This window comes from Ictidomys tridecemlineatus, chromosome 10 (assembly GCF_052094955.1).
Source record: "Ictidomys tridecemlineatus isolate mIctTri1 chromosome 10, mIctTri1.hap1, whole genome shotgun sequence".
NCBI lineage: Eukaryota > Metazoa > Chordata > Mammalia > Rodentia > Sciuridae > Ictidomys > Ictidomys tridecemlineatus.
The window spans coordinates 10,806,040-10,829,468 of record NC_135486.1 but is presented as its reverse complement, the minus strand read 5'-3'; the positions used below and the strand labels follow the sequence as shown (position 1 = coordinate 10,829,468).

Sequence of the window (23,429 nt, the reverse complement as noted above, 5' to 3'; positions counted from 1 at the left end):
TGGTGCCTTTGAGTTGTATTGTGCCACTCTGGACACTAGGTGGCACGCTGGTTCCACAACCAGAGATCCTCTCTAAAGAAAACTCAACCACAGCAAAACCCCAACCCACAACCCCCCTGGGCTGCTTCTAGGAGGCCACCCCAGGAAAAATAGGGAAGTGGAAGAAGTTGACGTTCCCTCCTTGGAGCCCCAGCACCCCTACCATGACTGTCCCTCAGAGCCCACTGGGGGGCTTATTATTCTCTGTTGGCTGTGACACCAGGTTTTTCACACAGGGGAACCTCAGCAAGCCTTTAGAGAATGAGTAGATGGACAGACAGACAAGCTTAGAGTTCCTAGCAGTAACAGTTAGGATTTCTGAAGCTCTTGGGGCACTATTTCCCATGTTACAGATCTACACTAGAGGAGGGTATATTTTCAGTCTCACGGAGGAGGGAAACCAAGGCACAAAGGAGTTAAAGAGCTGGCCCCAGCCACTATGCCAGGCTGGATGTGGGGTCCAGGCAGCCAGCTGCGAAGTCTGCTCTTGTGACACTTGCCCCCAGCTGCTGCCACCTTAGCGGCAACCACATCATAGCCTGTTTCTCGGGACCCTGGTCTCCACGCACAGTTAGCTCATCAGAGGGCCAGATGTGACAACAAGGGTGTTTGGACTAACATGTCCCCTTCCATATTCATGATAAATGAGGACATTTCTGGAGGCAATGTTCTAACCGCCAGGAATAACCCTGGTGACTGTGATTTCAGACACCATGGCAAGCTGTTCAGGGAAGAGTGATCTGAGGGGCATGTGGGACACTGGTGGCCCCTCAGATTACACTCACCATGTCCTCCTCCTCGCTGAATGAGCATCCAGTGCAGGGCTGCCATTGCTCTCTGGCTCAGCTGTCCCCGTCCTCTGGCAGGCCTTCTTCCCTGAGTGCACCTGGAGGGCCCCATGGCTCCCTCTTCTGTGCCCCTGTGCGCAGGCTGGGGTGACTTTCCTGGGACATGCCAGGGTTTGGGGCACAAAGACCAGTGCTTGGTAGGTTTAAGAAGAGGACTCAGGACCTTATTCTCCAGCAAAGAAGGCTGAGGAGGACCTCCTCTCTCAGCCTCTGCCTCCTACTGTCCAGGTGCAGAGCTCTGCTCTGTATCCCAGAGCAGACCTGCAATCTCTTGGAGCTGCCCTGGGATCAGCCCAGGACGAGTGCCGAAGTCTGGCTTGGCACAAATCAGGAGCCACTTGTCAAAAAGAAACTAACTTTATTTCTAGAACTACAAACGCCAAACAAAACAGCTCCAGGGAAAAACCCTCAGAGCCCAACTGCCACCACCGGCTTCCACAAGCCTCTCTCCCCCACACCAGCCTTTTCCTCCCACAATCCTCCCCCTCTTGAGGCCGATTGGCTGGGTTGCGTGGGCAGAGCCAAAGAAGTCACCCAATGAGCAGCTCCGTGGAGGAGCCAATCAGCTAGATGTTGCTGGGGCAGCTGTGAGCCAATCATCAGCTGGCAGTCTGAAGGGCAGGGAAACAGCCCAATGAACATCACCGCAGAGGAGCCAATCAGCTAGATGTTGCTGGGGCAGTCTGAAGCTTGCTGGCAGCTGGAAGTTTGCTGGGGCCCCTTTGGCTGTGGCTCTCAACATCTCCCCCTCTCTGTTTAAACAACAAGCATGTGGCTTATGGACCGTGCCTGCCTTAGGTTGTCCAATACATATGGTCCTTACCCGTCTTCGGATGAGCTGACCTCAGGGCGTCAGCCTCCTGTCTTAGGTTGGTACCATTGTAATTGGATCTTACCCGTCATTGACTACCGGTCCAGTACAGCCACACCTGTGGAGAGGTCTCGGGGGGGGGGGGGTGAGGTTCTTTGCCTCACCTCTGTTGACCCCCAAATTTTAGCTGAATGATCATGACAAGCAGAAGGGAGGAAGATATACCAAGTCAATTGACGGTTCTGTAAGCAGTTCAGTGTAAGTTCTGTAAGCAGTTCAGTGATGGCTATTGCAGAAACTGTAGATTAGTTTTATCTTTGTCTTCACCGGCACAGGGATGAAGATAGGAATTCTGGCAATAATGACTAAAGAAAAAATTAGGTAACATTCCAGAAGACACTAAAAGAAAACAATTTTCTTAAAAGAAAACAATTTTCTTAACAATTTATATTATAGTGAAGAGAATTATTAAATATAATGAAAACTAAAGGTGAGAGTAAACAAACAGATCTGTTAACCTCCTTTTTGTTTACATATTAAAACAATTCTTAACAGTTATTTACCCAATTTAAATTAAACCATTTAAATCACGTGAATAAAAAAAAAATATTTGGATCCATCTTTTCATGAGCGCTCATCATATATGATATATAGAAATATGTACATTGGACATACGTACATTCAAACATATAACACAAAACACAAGTGTGCACACATAATATAATACATACAACACATAACACAATAGTAAAGGCCTTATAACTTTTTACAGGTAAAATCTCTATTGCAATGTTTAAAAACTCTATAGTCAAAAAAAAAAAAAAAAAAATAGAACTGATCAGCAAAACATTAACCTAGGTCTGTATGAGCTCAAAAAAAATAAAATAGAACTTCATGATATGGGAAAGGGCAATAATAAAATAGATATTGAAAAAAGCATCCTGGTTCTGTCGCAGATGTAAGGATAGCCAAATTGGAGTTTTGGATATCAGCTATTATGGATTTGAGCTAAATCATCTTCTTTTTGGTCTGTAGAAATTGCTTTAGTTAATCTCTCTGGAATCCAAATCGGCTGCTGTTCTCTCTGTGGAAACACAAAAACAGACCCCCGACTCCAGACAATCACTGGGTCAGGATTTTAGTTAATCTCTCCGGAATCCAAATCAGCTGCTGTTCTCCCTGTGGAAACACACAAACAGGCCCCCGACTCCAGACAATCACTGGGTCAGAACCTTGGTTAATCTCTCTGAAATCCAAATCGGCTGCTGTTCTGGGTCAGAACCTTGGTTAATCTCTCTGGAATCCAAATCGGCTGCTGTTCTTCCTGTGGAAACACACAAACAGACCCCCGATTCCAGACAATTACTGGGTCAGGACCTTTCCATTGTCCTGTTAGAATATCTTTCCAAAGTACCTTGGGCTTATGTACATTTTTTGGACACATATGCCTTTCTGCAGCACTAAGTCCTGATGAATCCAAATTTAAAAAGTTTAGAGTAAAAAGAGTTATTTTAAGTTTATCTTTGGGGAATATATACCCCTTCCCAATTCCGTCTTTTTGCTTTAATAAGTACATTTTAATAGTTTGATGAGCTCTTTCAACTATGCCTTGACCCTGTGGATTGTATGGGATTCCTGTTATATGAGTAATGCCAAATGATGAGCAAAATTGTTTAAAAGAAGTAGACGTATAACCAGGGGCATTATCTGTTTTTAACTGTTTTGGAATGCCCACAGTGGCAAAATTTTGTAAGCAATGAGCTATAACATCTTTAGTTTTTTCGCCGGCATGAAGGGAGCCCATCAAAAATCCAGAAGAAGTATCAACTGTAACATGCAAATATTTTAATTTTCCAAATTCTGGCAAGTGTGTGACGTCCATCTGCCAAATATGGTTAGGCATCAATCCTCTAGGATTGACTCCAAGATTAACTTGTGGTAAAAAGGTCACACAATTTTGACATTGTTTTATTATTTGTCTAGCTTGTTCCTTAGTTATTTTAAAACGCTTTTGTAAAGTATTAGCATTGACATGGAATCTTTCATGAAAATTTATAGCTTCTTCTAGTACAGAGAAAATATGTATGTCACGTGTAGTTTTATCTGCTAAATCATTGCCTAAACTAAGGGCTCCAGGCAATCCTGTATGTGCCCTGATATGTCCTATAAAGAATGGATCTTTTCTGTCCCAGATTAAACTTTGTATAGTGGAAAACAAAGAGAAAACAGTAGAAGAAGGGGAAATTCTACCAGCATCTTCAAGGGATACTATAGCATTAACTATATACTGGCTATCAGAAAATAAATTAAATACAGAATCTTTAAACATCACAAAAGTTTGTAATACTGCATTAAGCTCTACCTTTTGAGCTGATTGTTTGGGTACTAAAAATGTAAAAGTTTGATCAGGTGTAACTATTGCTGCTGTACCATTATTTGACCCATCAGTGAATATATTTGGAGCATTCATGATAGGTGTTTTTCTTGTCATTTTTGGAAAAATTACAGGATGCAATGACCAAAAAGACAATAAAGGATTAGATGGTAAGTGGTTATCAAATGAAACATTAGATTTGCACATTATTATTGCCCAAGTATTTAACTCATTAGCTAATTCATCAATTTGATTCATAGTATATGGAGTAATAATTTTATGGGGAGAAATTCCAAACACTGCCTTTGCTGTTTTTATTCCTTTGAGTATTAATTGTCCTACAGCCTCAGGATATCTAGTAAGAATAGTGTTAGGAGAATAAGATAAATGTATCCATAATAATGACCTTCTTGCCAAAATACTCCTGTAGGAATATTTTTTGTTGGTAATACAATAAATAATAAAGGCAAACTTATATCAATTCTATCCAAATGCATATTTTCCATATATGTTTCAATGATTTTTAATGCCTTTCTTGCTTCAGGCGTTAACATTCGGGGTGAATTTGGATCTGATGGACCTTTTAGGATATCAAATAAAGGTCCCAATTCTCCTGTTGGAATACCTAGATAAGGCCTTATCCAATTTATGTCTCCTAATAACTTTTGAAAGTCATTAAGTGATTTGAGTTGATCTACTCGTATTTGAATTTTTGGTGGACGGACCATGGTTGAGGATAATAGAACTCCTAAATAATTAATTGGAAAATTTAATTGCACTTTATCTATTGCTATCTCTAGATTATAATTTTTTAATAAGTTTGTAAGTGTGGCATAACATTCTAGCAATGTGTTTTTAGCTTTGTGTGCCAATAACACATCATCCATATAGTGAAATATTTGTAGTTCAGGATTTTGATTTCTAAGTGGCTGGATTACTTTGTTAACATAAATTTGACACATAGTTGGGCTGTTAGCCATCCCTTGAGGGAGTACTTTCCATTCATATCTCTGATCAGGACCTTCATGATTTAGTGCAGGGATAGTAAATGCAAAACGTGGACTATCCTCAGGATGAATTGGAATTGAAAAAAAACAATCTTTAATATCTATAACTAAAACATACCAAGTTTTTGGCAAAGCAGACAATTGAGGAATCCCCGATTGAGCAGGTCCCATAATGACCATTTCATTGTTAATGGCTCTTAAATCTTGCAGTAATCTCCATTTACCAGATTTCTTTTTGATGACAAAAATGGGAGTATTATGGGGAGATACAGAAGGTTGTATATGTCCTTCCGCTAATTGTTGTTTGACCAGATCATGGGCTACTTGTGTCTTTTCTTTAGTCAAGGGCCACTGAGGAACCCATACTGGTCTTTCTGATTTCCATGTAATTTTTATTGTCTCAGTGGCCCTTTGTGAAAATCCAACCCATGTCTGTCTGTTCCTTGATCTATTTGTATTGGTGCTGCTATACATTGTTCTTGTCTTTCTAATCTTTTTCCTTTCCTAAAACCTTGTCTAGCCATAATAGTGGGTGCATTTTGATTGATATTATTTGTTAATGTCAAACCTAATTGATCTAAGACATCTCGTCCCCATAAATTTACGGGAAGATGATCCAATACATATGGCTGTATAGTTCCTTCACATCCTTCAGGATCCTTCCAATCTAATAGCATTGCACTTCTATCGGGATTAGTCGCCACTCCTAGGCCTCGAAGCGATTGAGTGGCTTGTTGTAATGGCCAATGTTTTGGCCATTCTTGACGAGAGATGATGCTAAGATCTGCACCTGTATCCAGTAGCCCATTAAATTCATGTCCTTGAATATTTAGTTTTAGCATGGGGCGAGAATCTAAATTTAAAGAAAGCATAGCCCAATCTACACCTGTGGAGCCTAATCCCTTGGAACCTCTTTCTACAACATGACTGGAAAATTTATCATGTAGGCTTGGTATTATTAGTAACTGTGCTATTCTATCTCCTGGTGAAATTACTGATATACCCTTTGGAGAACTGGCTATAATTTTTATTTCACCTTCATAATTGGAATCAATTACCCCAGGACTTATCAAAAGTCCTTTTAGAGTAGAAGAGCTGCGTCCCAATAATAAGCCTACTGTTCCTTTGGGAAGAGGTCCTTTTACCCCTGTGGGAATGATTTGAACTCCCATCTCTGGAGTTAGTACTGATTTGGTGGAGGCGCAGATGTCCAACCCTGCGCTCCCTCTGGTTTGTCTGATGAGGGATCTGATGTGCTGGGCACTACCCTGATGGGGTTGCTGGGGTTGCTGGGTTCCTCCAGTGCTCCGTATATTTGTGGTTTGGGGCCCCGGAGCATTGGGGCCCCCTGTCCATTTTTTGGCAACGGAGCCCGATGCCTTTGTCCACGATATTGTGGATAAACACCTTGTCCTTGTTCGTTTTTTGATAATGGAGTACCCTCTATGGTGGTTTGAGGACGGTATTCATTAGCCCAATATAATGGAGTACCCTCTATGGTGGTTTGAGAACGGCATTCATTAGCCCAATGTCTCCCTCTACGGCATCGTGGGCAAATACCCGGTATTCTACTTGTTTGATACCTAGTTTTGTTAAACCCTCCTCCTATGGGGCAATTCCTTTTAAAATGTCCTGTTTGTTGACAATTGTAGCATGTTCTTGGCCTGGCATCTAAAGCCTGTTTTACTGCAGCTGCCACAATTTGCCCTTGTTCATTAATGTCTCTGGCATCCAAAACCTGTTTTACTGCAGCTGCCACAATTTGCCCTTGTTCATTAATGTCTCTGGCATCTAAAGCCTGTTTTACTGCAGCTGCCACAATTTGCCCTTGTTCATTAATGTCTCTGGCATCTAAAGCTTGTTTTACTGCAGCTGCCACAATTTGCCCTTGTTCATTAATGTCTCTACATAATTTAATATATGTGTTTAAATCTTCATGTTTCCATGGTCTAATGATATCTCTACACCAACGATTCGCTTGGTCATAAGCCAGTTGTTTTATAAATGGCATTGCTTGTTCTGTATTCCCAAAAACTCTGGTAGCTGTTTGAATAAGCCTATCTACAAATTCAGCGTAAGGTTCATTAGCTCCTTGTATTATCTTAGATAATTGACCTTGTAAACCTCCAGGTTCTTGTAAAGACTTCCATGCCCTAACTGCATCTACAGCAATTTGTAAATATACACCAGGATCATATGCAAGTTGTTGCTGCCGATCCTCATAAGGTCCCTTTCCTAACAACATATCTAGATTTCTCTGAGGATAACCAGCTGCTGCATTTCGACTAGCCGTCTCCTTGCAAAATTCCTCATTGGCAACCTTCCATAACAGGTATTGTCCTCCATTTAGCACAGCTTTACACAAACTAGCCCAATCTGCTGGCGTCATGCTTAAGTTGGTAATGGATTCGACCAAGCTTACAGTGAAGGGTGCTTGAGGACCATAGGTTGTTACAGCCTCTTTTAGCTCCTTCACTGATTTGAAATTTAAACCCTGGTAAGTTCGCTGCCCTCCTACCTCAAATACAGGGCATACTTGAGATCCTGTCTCAGGATCCAAACTATCAACTGCGGGGGTTGGGAGTCTCTTAGCATATGGAGGTGGTGCTGTTGATTGGACACTTATGCCCTCTGGTGATAGAGTGCTGTTAGTAGCAGTCTCCTGTAGAGGTGGCGCTGTTGGTTGAACACTTACGCCCTCTGGTGATAGAATGCTGTTAGTAGCAGTCTCCTGTAGAGGCGGTGCTGTTGGTTGGACACTTACGCTCTCTAATAAAAGGGTCTTATTAGCAGTCACCTGTTTTAACTTTTCCCCTGATAGATTTTTCTGCTCTAAACTTCCTTCCTCTGTCTCACTATCTCGAAAGACCTTCTCTTTTACTTGAATCTTTTCCTCTTTCTGACTAGCTCGAGCTTTTACTTGAATCTTTTCCTCTGTCTGACTAACTTGAGAGACTTCCTCTTCTACTTGAATCAATATGTCTTCTTCTTCCTCTACCTCTGTCTGAACTGAAGGCTTTGGACTAAGCAAACTAGATACCAACGTCCACAATGACAATGTGCCAACTGGCAGAGTCCCTGGGTTGTTCTTTTCTATTCTTTTTAAATCTTCACCGTGATGGTTCCATTGTGATATATCTAACAGCTCCTCCTTAAAAAGCCATGGGCTATATTCTTGTATTACATCAACGTATGCCCTGACTGCTCTTGATTTTACTGGGAAGCTTCCTTCCTCTAACAATTTACTTAACACTCTTTCGGTTTGTTTTTTACTAATTGCTGATCCCGTATTTCTACTATAATACAACCCAACAAGATGACGCCAAACAAAACCGAGACAGAATCCAATAAAAAGGGAACCACACAAAATCATTATAACAGCCTTTCTATCCTCCTGACATATGTATCCGTCCTTTCTCCCTATCTGTTCCTCAAACGCAAATAGTTTTTCCTCAGATGTGAGTGGTTTTTCTTCCCTCTCACTCATCTCCAGGGACAGGCAAGTTAAAACAAAAACGAAGCAAAACAAAAGAGTAAACTTAGAATGGCTACCCATCCTCTCGCCCTGCCCTCAGGGGCGAGCAGTTTACTTACCCTCAGTTGCTCCCCGTGCGAGCCACCAAATGCCGAAGTCTGGCTTGGCACAAATCAGGAGCCACTTGTCAAAAAGAAACTAACTTTATTTCTAGAACTACAAACGCCAAACAAAACAGCTCCAGGGAAAAACCCTCAGAGCCCAACTGCCACCACCGGCTTCCACAAGCCTCTCTCCCCCACACCAGCCTTTTCCTCCCACAATCCTCCCCCTCTTGAGGCCGATTGGCTGGGTTGCGTGGGCAGAGCCAAAGAAGTCACCCAATGAGCAGCTCCGTGGAGGAGCCAATCAGCTAGATGTTGCTGGGGCAGCTGTGAGCCAATCATCAGCTGGCAGTCTGAAGGGCAGGGAAACAGCCCAATGAACATCACCGCAGAGGAGCCAATCAGCTAGATGTTGCTGGGGCAGTCTGAAGCTTGCTGGCAGCTGGAAGTTTGCTGGGGCCCCTTTGGCTGTGGCTCTCAACAGACGAGGCTCTGCCACCAGAGGATGCAGCTGGTTTGGGGTCTACTAGGACTTAGCTCTGTCCCTCACTCCCCAATCTCTTTTATTATTATTCTCTGGTTTTAGCCAAGAGTTTTTGAAATTCGCAACAACCGAGGCTATCCAGAGGACGGAAATCTTCGAGTACTGCCAGATGCTGGGCCGCCCCAAGTCCTTCATCCCTTCTTTTCAGGTAACGGAACCCAGTGGAGGGCACAGCTGAGCTGTGCAGGCTCTGGGCAGCTGGATTTCCAGCTTTGCGTTTGGCACATACTTCCCGGGGCTAAGGCATCGACTGTGTTTCTCCTCATTAGTGTGAGAATGGGGAGGTTAGGATTTCTTTTCATGTCCCCTAAAGGTCTACATTTTACAATATGAAAGCGAAACCTGGCAGATGCCTCTCTGCTGGAGGCTCCTGCCTCACTCCAGGCACAAGAGAATCCTGCTTGCAGTTCTGGGCCCGCCTCCTCCCACATCAGCCCTCTCTCCTCTTCTCTTGCTGCCTCCTCCTCCTCCTCCTCTTTCTTCTCCTCCTCCTCCTCTTTCTTCTCCTCCTCCTCCTCTTTCTTCTCCTCCTCCTCCTCTTTCTTCTTCTCCTCCTCCTCTTTCTTCTCCTCCTCCTCTTTCTTCTCCTCCTCCTCCTTCTCTTTCTACTCCTCCTCCTCCTTCTCTTTCTACTCCTCCTTCTCCTTCTCTTTCTACTCCTCTTCTTCCTTCCCCTCCTCCTCCTCCTTCCCCCTCCTCCTCCTCCTCTTCCTCCTCCTTCTCCTCCTCTTCCTCTTTCTTCTCCTCCTCCTCCTCCTTTCTTCTCCTCCTCCTCCTCTTTCTTCTCCTCCTCCTCCTCTTTCTTCTCCTCCTTCTCTTTCTACTCCTCCTCTTCCTTCTCTTTCTACTACTCCTCCTCCTCCTCCTCCTCTTTCTCCTCCTCCTCCTCCTCTTTCTCCTCCTCCTCTTTCTCCTCCTCCTCCTTTCTCCTTCTCCTCCTCTTTCTCCTCCTCCTCCTCTTTCTCCTCCTCCTCTTCCTCCTCCTCCTCTTCCTCCTCCTCCCCTCCTCCTCCTCCTCTTCCTCCTTCTCCTCTTTTTCCTCCTCCTCCTTCTCTTCCTCCTTCTCTTTCTACTACTCCTCCTCCTTCCCCTCCTCCTCTTCCTCCCCCCTCCTCCTCCTCCTCCTCCTCTTTCTCCTCCTTTCTCCTCCTCTTTCTCTTCCTCCTTCTCTTTCTACTCCTCCTCCTCCTTCCCCTCCTCCTTCTCCTTTTCCTTCTCCTTCTCTTTCTACTCCTCTTCCTCCTTCCCCTCCTCCTCTTCCTTCCCCCCTCCTCCTCCTTCCCCCTCCTCCTTCTCCTCATCCTCTTCCTCCTCCTCCCCTCCTCCTCCTCCTCTTTCTCCTCCTCCTTCTCTTCCCCCTTCTCCTTCTCCTTCTCTTTCTACTCCTCCTCCTCCTTCCCCTCCTCCTCCTCCTTCTCCTCCTCCTCCTTTTCCTTCTCCTTCTCCTTCTCTTTCTACTCCTCCTCCTTCCCTTCCTCCTCCTTCTCCTCCTCCTCCTCCTCCTCCTCCTTCTCCTCCTCCTCCTCCTCCTCTTCTTCCTCCTTGTTCTCCTCCTCCTTCTCCTCTTCTTCCTTCTCCTCCTCCTCCTCCTCCTTCTCACCTCCATAGCAACCTGCCCAGAGGGAGGCCCAGGGAGTTGGATGCCCACCCAGGGCACTTGCCCTTCCCCTCCTTCTTACACTGCCCCTTGGCCCTCCTTCCCCACTCTGTCCTTGGCCCTCAACCTTCTTCTCCCCTCTGAGGGCTTCAGTGGGCAGGTGGGGTCCATGCTGAGGTTCTGTTCTCTCTTCTCCCCTTCTCTACTTGGTGTCCATCGTCACTTATATTCATGGTGACTAAAGACGATAATCGCATCCTCCTGTGCTCCCAGGTCCATGAAGCTTCCTCTCTTCCTCCTGCTGGTGGACTGTAGTGCAGCCCTCCGTGGCCTTGGCTGTGGCTTGGGTGCAATGGTGCCTGCACTCTGGAGCTGGTCTGAGCTGGAGCTGGTTCATTTCTGTAGTGCACTGGAACGGTGCTGGACCCAGAGGGACTGCTCTCACTGTCCAGACGATGGCAGCCACAGCCAGGGCCCCCTTTGACATTTTTTTTAAACATTTTTTTTTTTAGTTGTAGTTGGACACAACACCTTTATTTCACTTATTTATTTTTATGCAGTGCTGAGGATCGAACCCAGGCCTCACCTGTGAGGCAAGGGCTCTGCCGCTGAGCCACACCCCAGCCCCTCCCTTTGACCTTGAACTCACCTTGCCTTCATTTTCTTTACATGGCAGCTACCTAATTTCCCTGCTGGAATTGTCTTCTTTAGGCAGAGACTATTTCTTTTCTTAATTTTTAAAAATATTTGTTTCAATTAGTTACACATGATAGTAGAATGCACTTTGATACCTCATAAATAATGAAATATTCATTCTTCTGGTTATGCATTATGTAGAATCCCACTGTCACATAGGAATATATGTAGGTAGGGTAATAAGGTCTGATTCATTTTATTATCCTTCCTACCCCTGTCCCCCTCCCCTCGCTTCACTCCCTGCTGGTGGGACTGCAAATTGGTGCAACCATTATGCAAAGCGGTATGGAGATTCCTCAGAAAACTTGGAAGGGCACCACCCTTTGACCAGCTATCCCACTTCTCAGTTTATACCCAAAGGACTTAGAATCTGTAAACTACAGTGATGCAGCTACATCAATGTTTATAGGAGCTCAACTCACAATAGCTAAACTATGGAACAACCTAGGTGTCCTCAATAGATGAATGGATAAAAAATGTTTTACACACACGCACACACACACACACACACACACACGATGGACTATTACTCAGCTTTAAAAAAGAATGAAATTATGGTATTTGCTGGTTAATGGATGCAGCTGGAGAATATCATGCTAAGGGAAATAAGCCAATCTCCAAAAAGCAAACGCTGAATGTTTTCTCTGATATGTGGCTGCTAATTCACAGTGCGGGGTGGGTAGGGAAGAATTGAAACTTTTTCTGCTGACTCCTTGTGTCTCCTTCAGTGCTGGGTATTGAGAGTGTGCACAGCAACAATAACAGCACACACACACACACACACACACACACAACCTTGCAACAAATGACTGTATTATTATAAAGAAATGATGCTTTGGGTATTGCCTCTTTGTTCAGAGTCTTGCCAGAGACCGACCCCTCCCAGCAGACCTTGCCATCAGCTCTTCCCATGACTCCCCTGTTGGGGGGAGGCGGGGGGGGGCTCTCTGTCCTCTTTTCTTTCCCTTGTTTATTTGTCCCAGTGCTCAGTGGTTTTGGTTCTGCTCTGGGCTGATAGTGATGAGAGCAGCTGGTTGCCCTGGGTGTCCCAGCTGCCTGGCATCCTGCTACGGTGCTTCTTGTGCGTGATCTCTAACCTTATGGGGAAGGCAAGGTTAACTCCCTCCCACTCCGTTTACAAAAGAGGAAACTGAGGTGCAGAGGGATTACATGTTATCGATGCTCTTCTCTCACATACCGTGTGTTGCAAGGCTTTATATGGGTGATCTCACTGAATTTTCACAATGACCAAAGGGGTAGGTGGCATGACGAACCCCATGCTGCAGTAAGGAAATGGTAGGTAACTAGGCCCAAGCTCCACACCTGCGTCAAGCTTGGCTGTGATTGGGTCTTCTAGCACCCAGTCTTTGGGCTTGGTCCTGCTTGGCCCTCGTGCTTGTGTGAGAGCTCACCTGTCTTGTCTGCACCTGTGGGCTCTAAGCCCATTGTGCTGAGGTCTGTTTTTGCCTCTTCCTGTGTATCCTGAGCTTGGTGTTAGGCTCTCTGGGATGTGGGCTGCTGGGGAAGAAGTCTGTCCTCCCGTGTCTTTCCCCAGCGACCAGGGCCTGGGAGGGTGAGCCGAGGTGACCCCATCTCTTGCTCTATAATGTAGGAGCTACTGGCTGGATTTGGAGCTGTGCCCGTGCACAGACAAAATGCCCCAGATGGCACAGGGCCCTTGATATCTGGATGCCAGAGCTAGCAGAACCAGCAATCAGCTGACTTCCAAGAAGTCTTATCTGCGTTTCTCTCTGTCCCTGCCTGGATGGACTCACCCCCAGCCCCTTCTCTTCACAGGTATATAAGCTCCTTTATGCTTCCCGTCTGGCAGATTATGGCCTGGCCTCCCAGGCCCTGCATTACTGTGAAGCCATCTGCGCAGCTGTCCTGAGCCAGGGAGAGAGTAGTCACCCTGTGCTATTAGTGGAGCTCATCAAGGTGAGTGTCTCAAAGGGTCCTCTGCAGGAGTTTTATCTTCAGTGTTCAGAGAAAGCTATTGTTGAGCAGCTTAGACTTCACATTTCATCTTCTTTGAACATGCTGCAAAATTGGAACCCACAGCTGTCTTTGACCACATAAGCGTGCCCCGATGTGATAAGCGCAGAGAAGGATGTGCTGGGTGGGGGGTGGTGAGATATGGGGACTGGAAACCAGGCATGTGCTCCTTGAGAAATTCATTCTTGCATCTGCTTTTCTGGTACAGTAAAACCGTGTGCCATTGTGAGTCGTTCTAATCACAAAAGCCAGCATTAGAAAATATATTTTAGTTGATTAAAACAGGAAATGATCCTTATTAAAATGCTTTTCAACGCATGGAATATTTTATCACATATGGGATACATTTAAAAAGAAAACAAAAAAACATATCAACCCTGAGTTCCCGGGGAAGTAAACAACAATCAGGCAAATAGTTGTTCCAATTAATTGAAGAAAAATCCATTAGCTGTAGAGCAAAAAAGGCAGCTTGTCCTTAAGGTTTTGCTTTGGCTTAGAGGAGGCCCACGTTTTGGATTCTGTAACAGGTAAACCTTGTGGTGCTGACTTCCTGTTCCCCGAAGTTTCTGGGCAACAGGTTTCTGATTGCAAGGGGCTTCGGGACCCAGGATGGATGATTGGGGTTTGGGGACACGGTCATGGAATGAAGCCTCTCAGTGACCTCAGTCACCTGGGAGCGGTTAAAGTGCAGGCCCAGGCCCACCAGGCGGCTGGAATCAGAATTAGCCTTTGTAACAAGGTCCTGGGTGACTCCTGTGGGCCCTGAAGTTTAGAGGCCCTCTTACAGAGAAGCGTCCAGAAGCCGTTTCTCATCATATCTTGTGTTGTATCCAACACCAGCATGGGCCACTTGTTTTAAGTGTGCTGCCATTTTGGGAGGGCATCTGCTGGATTTCCTGTTTCTTGTTCTTTCAAACCAGAACTTGCAAGTTACTTACGGCTCTTTCTCCTTTCCGCCCCTTTCCCACCCTCTTCCCTGTCTTCTATTTTCCCCTCTCTTCTTGGCCCTTCTGGCCTTCTGGAAACCCGGCACAGCTGGCGGAGAAACTGAAGCTGTCAGATCCTCTGGCTTTAGAAAGACGCCGTGGGGACAGGGACCAGGAGCCAGATTGGCTACTTCAACTGCGGAGGAGGCACAGGGAGCTGGAGGTGAGGAGGAAAGAGCTGAGTTTCCCTCTTCACTCCCCTAGAAATAGAGTAAGCTCACCAAGGGCCTGCGGAGCCTCCCACCGTCCCTGCTGCCCAGACTGTGTTCTGGGAAGGGTGGGACTCCCAGGGACCTGTGGCTGCTTCTCTTCCTGGTCTGAACTATGTCTGCATGTGACACAAGGGGGCGCACTTCCAAACCACTCTTGCCACCCTTCTCTGAGGTCCCAAAGAATGTTTCGTGACCATCAAAGCTTCCCCATCTCTGCTAGGAACAATGGATCACAGTGGACCTGTGTCACTTTCATGTAATGTAGGGCAATTGCTTAAAAGACTTCCGGGCCTTTTCTCTTTGTTCTGACAATTGCAAAAGCTGCTGGCCGTAATCACACCCGTAATTGGAGCAGGGCCTCCCCCATTTTCTTTCTTCCACTCTGCTCTGAAGAAAGGACAAAGTGGATTTTTAAAAGCATGCAGCCTTTTCTCCCTCCTCCTTCTGCTGCGGACTCTGAGGCCTACAATTTAGTTCTTTCGGTCTGCCCCTCACTCTGGGGAGAATGGATGTGTTGGTTTGCGGCCATCTCTGCTGCTCTAGCCGCGTTGGGAGACCTGGGAGCGAGTGTCCTGGGCCCTGAGCACGCAGTAGTCCCCTTTCCTTATCACTTCCACTGGAATTTTCTTGTTGACTTAATTTTTCAACGATCTTGTCCCCTGTCCTTGTTGTTCTTAGGCCGCTTAAAAGGATTTTACTTTATTTTGAATAGCAAAAGGCAGCAGGAGACATTGGAGATCCTCCTTCTGCTCGCTCAGATATTTCGGGAGCCAGAGGAAGAATCACAGGTATCCAAAACGGTGCACGGACACTGGATGGGACTGTAGTAGGTGAGGTAGCTTAGGAAGTGCCACCCTTGCGTCCCCATGGCTCCAGCTGCTCCCCCATAGGCTTCTGTGGGTCTCATACTCGGACACTTCTAAATCCCTGCACTGAGAGCGTTTCTGTCTCATAGTCAGGCTTCTTTATTCTGGTACCAGGGATTGAACCCAGGGATGCTTCACCCCTGAGCCCCATCCCCAGGCCTTTTTATTTTGGGACCAGGCTTCACTAGGTTGTTTAGGGCCTCACTAAGTGGCTGGGGCTGGCTTTGAACTTGTGACCGCCTCAGCCTCCTAAGCCTTTGGGATCACGGGCACCTGCCACTGTGCCCAGCCCACAGTCAGGCTTTTAAGTGCCTCTTATGCGTGTTGCTTCACCTATATTAGTGCCTTCTCCTACCTGGGTAGTTTCTTGGGGCCAGAAATCATAGTTACCTGTGTCGAAGGTGATTGCTGGGACGTTGGACGCTCTGGAGATTTTGGAGCTCTTGGTTGCCATCTCACCATGAAATAAGTGTGTTTCAAAGGAAGTCACCCCTGTTCCTCCTTCAGGATGCCTCTGAAGGGCTGGTCAGCAGGCGTTATGCCCTCAGTTACCTCCATATCCTTTTCCCCAGTTACCACCCTGGTGGGGTCAGGCACGGGCTCTCGTGGCTTCCCTCCTGGCCATGTCCAGCCTTTGGCATTTCCTTCAGGGAAGAGCAGAGGGTGGGGAGAGAGGAAGAGGGAGAGAGGAGGGCCTTGCTTTCTGCTTCTGGGATTTGCCATGAGCCACAGGGCTGCGGAGGTGCAGGCTGGGGAGAGCCAGGCTGGTGTCTGAGGATGGCTGCTTCCTGCAGCCCTGTCTGCTGATGCCTAGTGGAGCAGTGGGCTAGCAGCCTACCCCAGACCCCGACCTTGGCCCATTCACTTCCCACATCCACACCTTAGGGGTGTATCTTATCAGCAGGGTCCCTTCCAGGGCAAATGTGCTCTGATTCTTTAAAAGTAAGGTTGGGGTTTCTAAGGTCCAATTTGTTTTTAAAAAATATTTTTTATACTTTGTAGATGGACACTATATATATTTTTAAGTGGTGCTGAGGATCAAACTCAGGGCCTCATACGTGCGAGGCAAACTCTCTACCACTGAGCTACAACTTCTGGCCCCAAATTTGGGTTTTTAACTAGAAGTTTCCTGGGTTTCCAAAACCCAAGTCCATTAGGAACTCCTTAGTGGAGAGAGTTTATCCCAAAATTAAAAGGTGTGGCATTAGATGGGATGGTCATTTTTTCCTCCTGATCCCTGGGTTAAGGACTCAGAGATCCTTCCAGGAAGTGGGGAGGATAGTCCTTTAAGCAGCACCAAGAGGTGGAACAGTCATTCTGTGCTTTGCTAGTCATCACTGAAGCCACGCCAAGGGCTGGTCCTTGGGACTGCATTCTCAGAGGACAGGGCAGGGGAGTTTCTGATGTGATCCGTCTGCAGATGCCGCTCTCAGGTCTCACCGTTTCTTTGCCTTTCATCCTTAGACACTTCCTGCCAGGATCTTTTGGGACATCAAGGCCACTCAGAAGTCCCTGGGTACCACTCAGCTCTGTGGCCAACACCTGAGCAGACGGGCCTCCCCGAGCCCAGCCCACAGCAGCCCTTCCCCCTGCATCAGGGCCCCTACCCAGTGGGAGGAGGTTCAGGGCACACGGAGGCGCCGGTGCCTCTCTACTCGGTTCCTGAGACCCATCTCCAAGGGCCCAGCAGTGACAGTGGCGGAGACAGTGTGGCAGTGACAGGGGCTCCTGGAGGAAGGGTCTGGGAGGAAGCACTGCAGACACACCCTCCCTCTGGTAAGGCCTGCTGGCCAGGTGGATGCCTTGGGAGCACAGCTATGGTGGGAGGAAGCTGGTGAGGGGGCGCAGGGCCTGGGAGGAGGTGGGCTTGGAGCTGGGGAAGGCAGGGGTGTGGGTGTGCATGTATCCCAGGCTGCCTCTCCCCTGGGACAGGTAGAGCAGGACACATAGTCCCTCCTGCCCTCTCCTGGACCACAGAGTCTCCACGGAGCCACTGCAGGGTAGAGAATAAGGAAAATGCCGCCCGTGCCTCCTTCACATGGCACCACAGGGCAGGCCAGGCCGGACCCTCTCCCTGAGTCCTCCTGCACCCAAGAGCTCATGGTAGGGACTGTGGCAGGGACCTGTGCCCCTGTCCCAGTCTGTTTCTTCAGGTCCAGGAGACCTTGGACAGCAGGGGCTGAGTGTGGGGGATCGATGCTGGGTCATGCCCGCACAGTGCTGGGAGCCACGGGGGAGGATGAGATTCTTGAACCTTCTAAAATAAGACCCTGGCCAAGATGGAGATTTCCAAGGAGCGGAGACTGGGGGATCCCTGTCTCTAGCTCCCCGTTGCTCTGATTTCCCAAATCCCTAAGGAACGGCCTTGGAGTTCAGTGGGGTAGAGTTAGGTTGATCAGGGTGTCCTGGGGTGGCTGGCCACACAAGTGGGCTTTGCATTTCCGGCGACCTCCTTGTTGCTCTGCTGGGAAAATCATCTCCCTTCTTCAGGATGGGGGTGGGTAGCACTAATGCGGCTCACTCTCCTTGTTTCTGTTTGGTGCTACAGGAGAGAGCGCAGCATCCCAAGACACCTCTTGGCAACTCGATGATCCAAAGGACATTTCCAAACCTCAGGTGAAAGAACGAAGCATGAGTGAGGACGATGCCTACTCAATGGCCCTGGGGCTTGGCCACACTCCAGCTCCTCCCTGGCCAGGGGAACGTTCTCTTCCGCGTCACACCTGGTCTCTTCTGTTTCTTTCCACCCAGTCCTGGCATTGGAGGGAGGCTGAGTTCTTGCTTATGCTCAGCCCCACCCACCTGTGCTCTGGAGGAGGGAGCAGCTCAGCTGGCTTAGTTCTGTCCTGGGACCTCTGTCCCTTTCCTGCCTCATCCTCCCCAAAGCTCTCAGAACCTGCGCCCCTGTAGGAGACTTTGATTTCTATTTCCTTATTTTAATTTGTACCCTGCTTTATATCAAAGAAAGACCTATGGCAGCTGTGACAGTGCCTGTGATGTCTTTTCTCCTTGGTGGGTCTGGGGGGTGACGGAGGCGGCCATGTCTAATTGATCATCCCATCCAGCTGCTGGTTGAATGTGCCCCTTCGCTGGGCATTGGGCAGCTTTGGTACAAACTGCAGATGCTGTGTCAGGAAGTGAGCTCTAAGTGCCTCAGGTTCTCTGGTTGCCACGTTTCTTGGGCTTGGGGGTCTCTGTGGGTGTTTCCAGGCCCTCTTCGTCTTCAGTAGTAGCTTCCCTGACTCCTGCAGCAGGCCTTGGCGTGGTTCTAGAGCAGAAGCAGAGCAGCCCAGACTCCCAGGGTGGGGGGACACGAAGGCTGGATTTGACACCCGCCTGGCCCCAGACCTTCAGCAAGTCATTTGTATTTTCATGGCTAAGGCTTGCTTCCTCCTCAGTAAGATACGACCCCCCGAGACACTGTCCCTTGGATTTACTGAGTAGGTGGGGCGAGAGAGCGTGTGTGGAAATATGCTGTGTGACCTGCCAAGTGCTTATGCGAAGTCCGGGTCTTTATCAAAACCCAGGCCCCACCGGCCCCCAGAGCGCACAGTTTCTCGGAGAGTTCCACCAACGTGGGCCAGGAAGACCAGGAAGAGCCCTCTGAGGAAGCAGATCAGAAACCTTCCCCCAGTGCCGCAGAGAGAGAGAAGCCGGGGGACGTGAAGGAGAACGCGAAGGTGGAGGGGCTCGACCTTCTCTTCCCATCCTTCCTTCCTCTTCTGCTTCCTTCCCGAATCGTGGGCAGAACAGGAGTCTGGTGTCCCCTTCCTTCCAGCCTTTGTCTCTCACTGGGGGCAGTTAATCTCACAGCCACTGGGGGGAAAGGAATCTACAGGCCATAAAGATCCCTCTTTGCCTTCCAGAGCTCAGGATTTGGCTGGTTCAGCTGGTTTAGGTCCAAGCCCGCGAGCAACGTGTCGCCCTCTGGAGAGGAGGACACCTCAGACAGCACTGACTCGGAGGTAACCTCCGTGGGAGGGGAAGGGAGTCCCCTCCCTGTGGGCCTTCCAGAGGACGTCTCTCCAGCTCTGTGGAGCTGTGGGCTGCATCCGACTCCACCCCAGCCTGGACGAAACAGAGTCTTTGCATTGGGAGGTGATTGTAGGAAAGAAATTGGTTCTGGCAGGGCAAGGGCAGATTTCAAAAAGTCTTCATGATCAGGACAAAGGATTTTAACTTCTCTGCCCTGCAGTGGCTCCCTGGAGACTGTGTGGTCCAGGAGAGGGCAGGAGGGACTGTTTGTCCTGCTCTACCTGTCCTAGCTCCCAGGAGGGAGTTGATCTGAATTACTGAGTGGCCCTTTGGGGAGGGCACCCAGTGGCAGGTGCAGGTGGTGACCACTGTTGCTGGTGTGGGACGCATTGCCTGAATTTGTTAACCACCAGTGTCCTCAGTGCTGCCTTTCTCCACCAAGCAGGAGCCCCCCAGAGCGTCCTCTCCCCACCAGGGACTCTCACCCATGCCTCTTCTCGAGTCTCCACCTCTGCCTGGTGCTGGCGCCTCCTCCAGGGGCACAGGTACCTATGACCTCTGGGCTGCCTGTGGGGTCATGGTGCTCTTGGGGGTGGAGGTGCCTTCAGGGCGTGGGGACTCCCCAGTCCTGAGCACAGGGAACGGCTCTGACTCTTTGCCTTCTAGGTGGGGGAGACCTTGGAAGATCCTCGTCCAGGGGGGCAACAGCCGAGGGCACTGGGACTGGAGGGTTCTCGGAGCTTGAGGTGAGCAGCCCCCTGGAGCCGAGGCCTCCGCAGGGCTGTGTGTGGGGGTGAGCCTGGGCTTTCAGCGTGGCCTGGGGGTGTGCCGCCTGCGTCGGGCTGGCCTGTGGGGAGTGTGAGAGAGAGTCTGCATTAGTTTCTTGGGTTGATATGACAAAGCCCCACGGACAGGAGGGCGTAAACAGCAGAATCGATTTCTCACAGTTCTGAAGACTAGAAGTACAAGATCAAGGTGTCGGCTCTTGGGCAGCCTTGCTGCTTGGCTTGGTGATGGCCGCCTTCTCCGCGTGTCTTCTCGTGATCTCTCCTGTGTGTGCCTGTGTTCAAAATCCTTTCTTTCTAAGGATCCCAGTCATGCTGGGCTAGGCAGCCACATGGCCCCTTTAAAGATGCCTTCTCCAGCACAGTCACATTCTGAGATATCAGGGACAGGGCTTTGTCATGACTCTTTGGAGGGACATAGCTCATGCAGTTTCCTTAGGTGGGTTCTGGAGGACACCTCTCTCCCTGCCAGGGTTGGGGCTGGAATCCACGGGTGCCCTTGGCTAGGGCTGTGACCAGTTCTTCATGAGTCCTCCACATCACTAGGGATTTCCTGCCTGTTGCTAGGAAAGCAGTTTTGTTCCTTGAAGCCTGATTAGAGCATTTTGGAGTGTTTTAGGCCTTCTGCAGGATGCGGTGTGCTTTTGACTCTGGCTCTGTCTGCCTGCTCGCTGCAGGTACAGCAGCACCTGAGCCTCTGCATTGCTGGCCGGATCTGGGGGTGGGTTGTGCCCACTTGAGCCATGTTTGTTTGCTGTCAATTTCTTGAGTTTTAGGAGAAACCTTCCTCTCCAGTTGTCTCATGCCAAGTCGATGCTGAGGGAAGGCTTTGGTGTTCTCGACTTGGGCCACTCACTGGGTTTCCGTTGTGTTCCTTCCCAGGGTGTCTCTTCTGAGCTCTATTCCAGACCTGGCGTTCTTCCTCCACCTGCCTTGAAAGGGGCTGTTCCGCTCTACAACCCATCTCAGGTTCCCCAGGTAAGGACGCCCTCAGCAGGAGGGTCAGGAGCACAGGTTTTGCATGCAGGAGGCCTGGGTTTCTCTTCGGCTGTACCACTTACTGTGGGGACCTACGTCTCAGCTACTGCGTCTGAGGTAGGGGATTATTAGTAGCTACCTCACAGGTGTGAGTGTGAAGTGCTTTGCACCTAGAAGATGCTCAATAAATGAGGGCATTAGAAATACTGCTCTTGACCTTTAATGGGCTTAATTTGTGAGAGCCACAGTTGGTGCTGGTAGCAGTGGTGTGCGCATACCATCCCTCCATCCTGGGGTAACGGAAGCCAAGCTCCCTGCTCCTTAGGGACTTGGGATCGACTTAACTCATGCTAATGTGGCATTTGGCCTCCCTCTTTATACAATCAAATTTCTTTTCACTGTATTTGGGAGGTGAGGGTAGTTCATGAGAATACAACCTTAGGAAGCCACCTGCGGCCAGAACATTCTAGATAGACACGGGGTGTGTGCCTGTGTGTCAGACCTGAGCAGAGTCGTGCTGGGAGCTGTGCTCTGGCCTAATGTGTGTTCTTCTTTTTCAGCTCCCCAGGGCTCCCAGCCTGAGTCAGCCCAGCCGCCTAGCTCAGCGCCGCTACCCAACTCAGCCTTGCTGAGAAGGAGCTTCGTCTCCAGCTCCTCTCTCAGGAGCACAGCTTTTCTATTGCTCTGCCTTCCTCGGTCCCCATCCGCTCTGCCACGTCCAGGCCCTCAAGATAGCCATGCCAGCCTGTTGCCTCCACTGGCACTTAGTGGCAAGGGAACAGGATCCCCAAGGGACCGCTCACTCCAGGCTTAAGTCTAGCTTCAGCACGGTGGAAACTCAGATGGAAAATCTGGGTATAAGAGGAGCTGGGAAGTGAGCAGAGTGTCATGGCAGCTGCCCTTGAGAACCTCAGGAAAAGTTAGGTCCCCAAGAATCCTGTGGCCCACATCGTTGGTGACCCCGCTGGGTGCTGCAGCAGGGGCTCCGAGCAACATTCCAAGAGCACATTGACCCCCTCCCCAGGCTTAGTTATAGAGGGTGCAGTGTTCCAGTTTGCAAAGTTTTTATACTGCAACTGGATCACTGCTGCCCTTCAAGGATTCCCTCTTCAATGACATTTCAGCAATTTTCCTCCTGGTCCTAGTTTTCTGCATATTTTCTCTGTGGTTCAGATTAATTATATTTCCTCTCACTTTCTTAGCTGGTCCTATTTTTTCACATTCTGGCATCTGGCTATCAAGTTAGATTGCTGTAGGCATCATATTGTCATGGTAACTACTGAACCTAATGATGCAGATGGATGGAACATCAGTATAATAAATGATGGAAAACGTTTCCTAAAAATTCATCCTCTCCATGAGAGGGGAGGAATGAGTGTCTGATACTGTTAATTCTCCCTTCCTACCTCAGCCTTTTGCAAATTGATGTTCGGAGGTTCATTGGGGCCAGAGAGTGGGGGGGATATCTTGGAAATTTCCATTTCTCCTTTCAGACCCAAAATAGGAATGATTCTTGCTGTTTGTCAGACTTGCTGACAATTTCTCCTCACAAAGAACAGTTTTTTTTTGTGTGTGTAATTGTACATACAGGTTTTGTACTTTAATGTACTACAGTTCTGATGTTGATAGCAATTAAACCCAGATAATTTTATAGAAAATGCTTGTCTCTAGCTGATTTTTGCAGAGGGAGAAAATACATTGATGGGCTCTTCCCTGAGTCTTTCTAATAATGGTCTTATTGTGTGGCCAGGTGTGAATAGCTGGAAAGAGCCTTTTGTTAACAAAGAACCCAGGGACTGGCCCTCTTAAACTTCCAAGTCTACTCGAGTATTATCATTTTTTTTTCAATTCAAAAAATATGGACAAAAGCTCCTTTGACACAAACCAAGTCACTTCACTAACTAAATGTTGCATGTTCTGCTCCTTAAAAAGTTTGTCACCTCTTAAATTAGAAAATGCATGCCCAAGTGTTTTGCATCTAGAAGGCTCTCAGTAAATGCCTGTGCCTGTTCTTCCTTAAAAAGGCTGCAGCTGCTTCTGTTTGGTATCCTGACACCTAGTGGCAGTTCTGTGGCAGTAGCGTGGAGTTTCACAGGAGCCAAACTGCCTAGACTTGAATCCTGTCACATGCAGTTCA

At 48.3% G+C, this 23,429-nt stretch overlaps 1 protein-coding gene across 2 annotated transcripts in view; it reads left to right on the top strand.

Moving 5' to 3' along the window:
- Sec16b (SEC16 homolog B, endoplasmic reticulum export factor) overlaps positions 1-22,950 on the top strand; it is a 45,477-nt gene extending 22,527 nt beyond the window's left edge. For both annotated transcript variants that reach the window (XM_005319768.5, XM_040276823.2), the window contains 12 exons: positions 9,245-9,350; positions 13,293-13,433; positions 14,526-14,639; positions 15,401-15,476; positions 17,019-17,330; positions 18,103-18,170; positions 19,082-19,234; positions 19,421-19,519; positions 19,975-20,074; positions 20,196-20,275; positions 21,197-21,292; positions 21,853-22,950. In XM_005319768.5, coding sequence (XP_005319825.3) covers positions 9,245-9,350; positions 13,293-13,433; positions 14,526-14,639; positions 15,401-15,476; positions 17,019-17,330; positions 18,103-18,170; positions 19,082-19,234; positions 19,421-19,519; positions 19,975-20,074; positions 20,196-20,275; positions 21,197-21,292; positions 21,853-21,924 — 1,417 coding nt within the window. In that variant the 3' untranslated portion in view covers positions 21,925-22,950. The remainder of the gene's footprint in view (positions 1-9,244; positions 9,351-13,292; positions 13,434-14,525; positions 14,640-15,400; positions 15,477-17,018; positions 17,331-18,102; positions 18,171-19,081; positions 19,235-19,420; positions 19,520-19,974; positions 20,075-20,195; positions 20,276-21,196; positions 21,293-21,852) is intronic.
- The last annotated feature ends 479 nt before the right edge of the window (positions 22,951-23,429 follow it).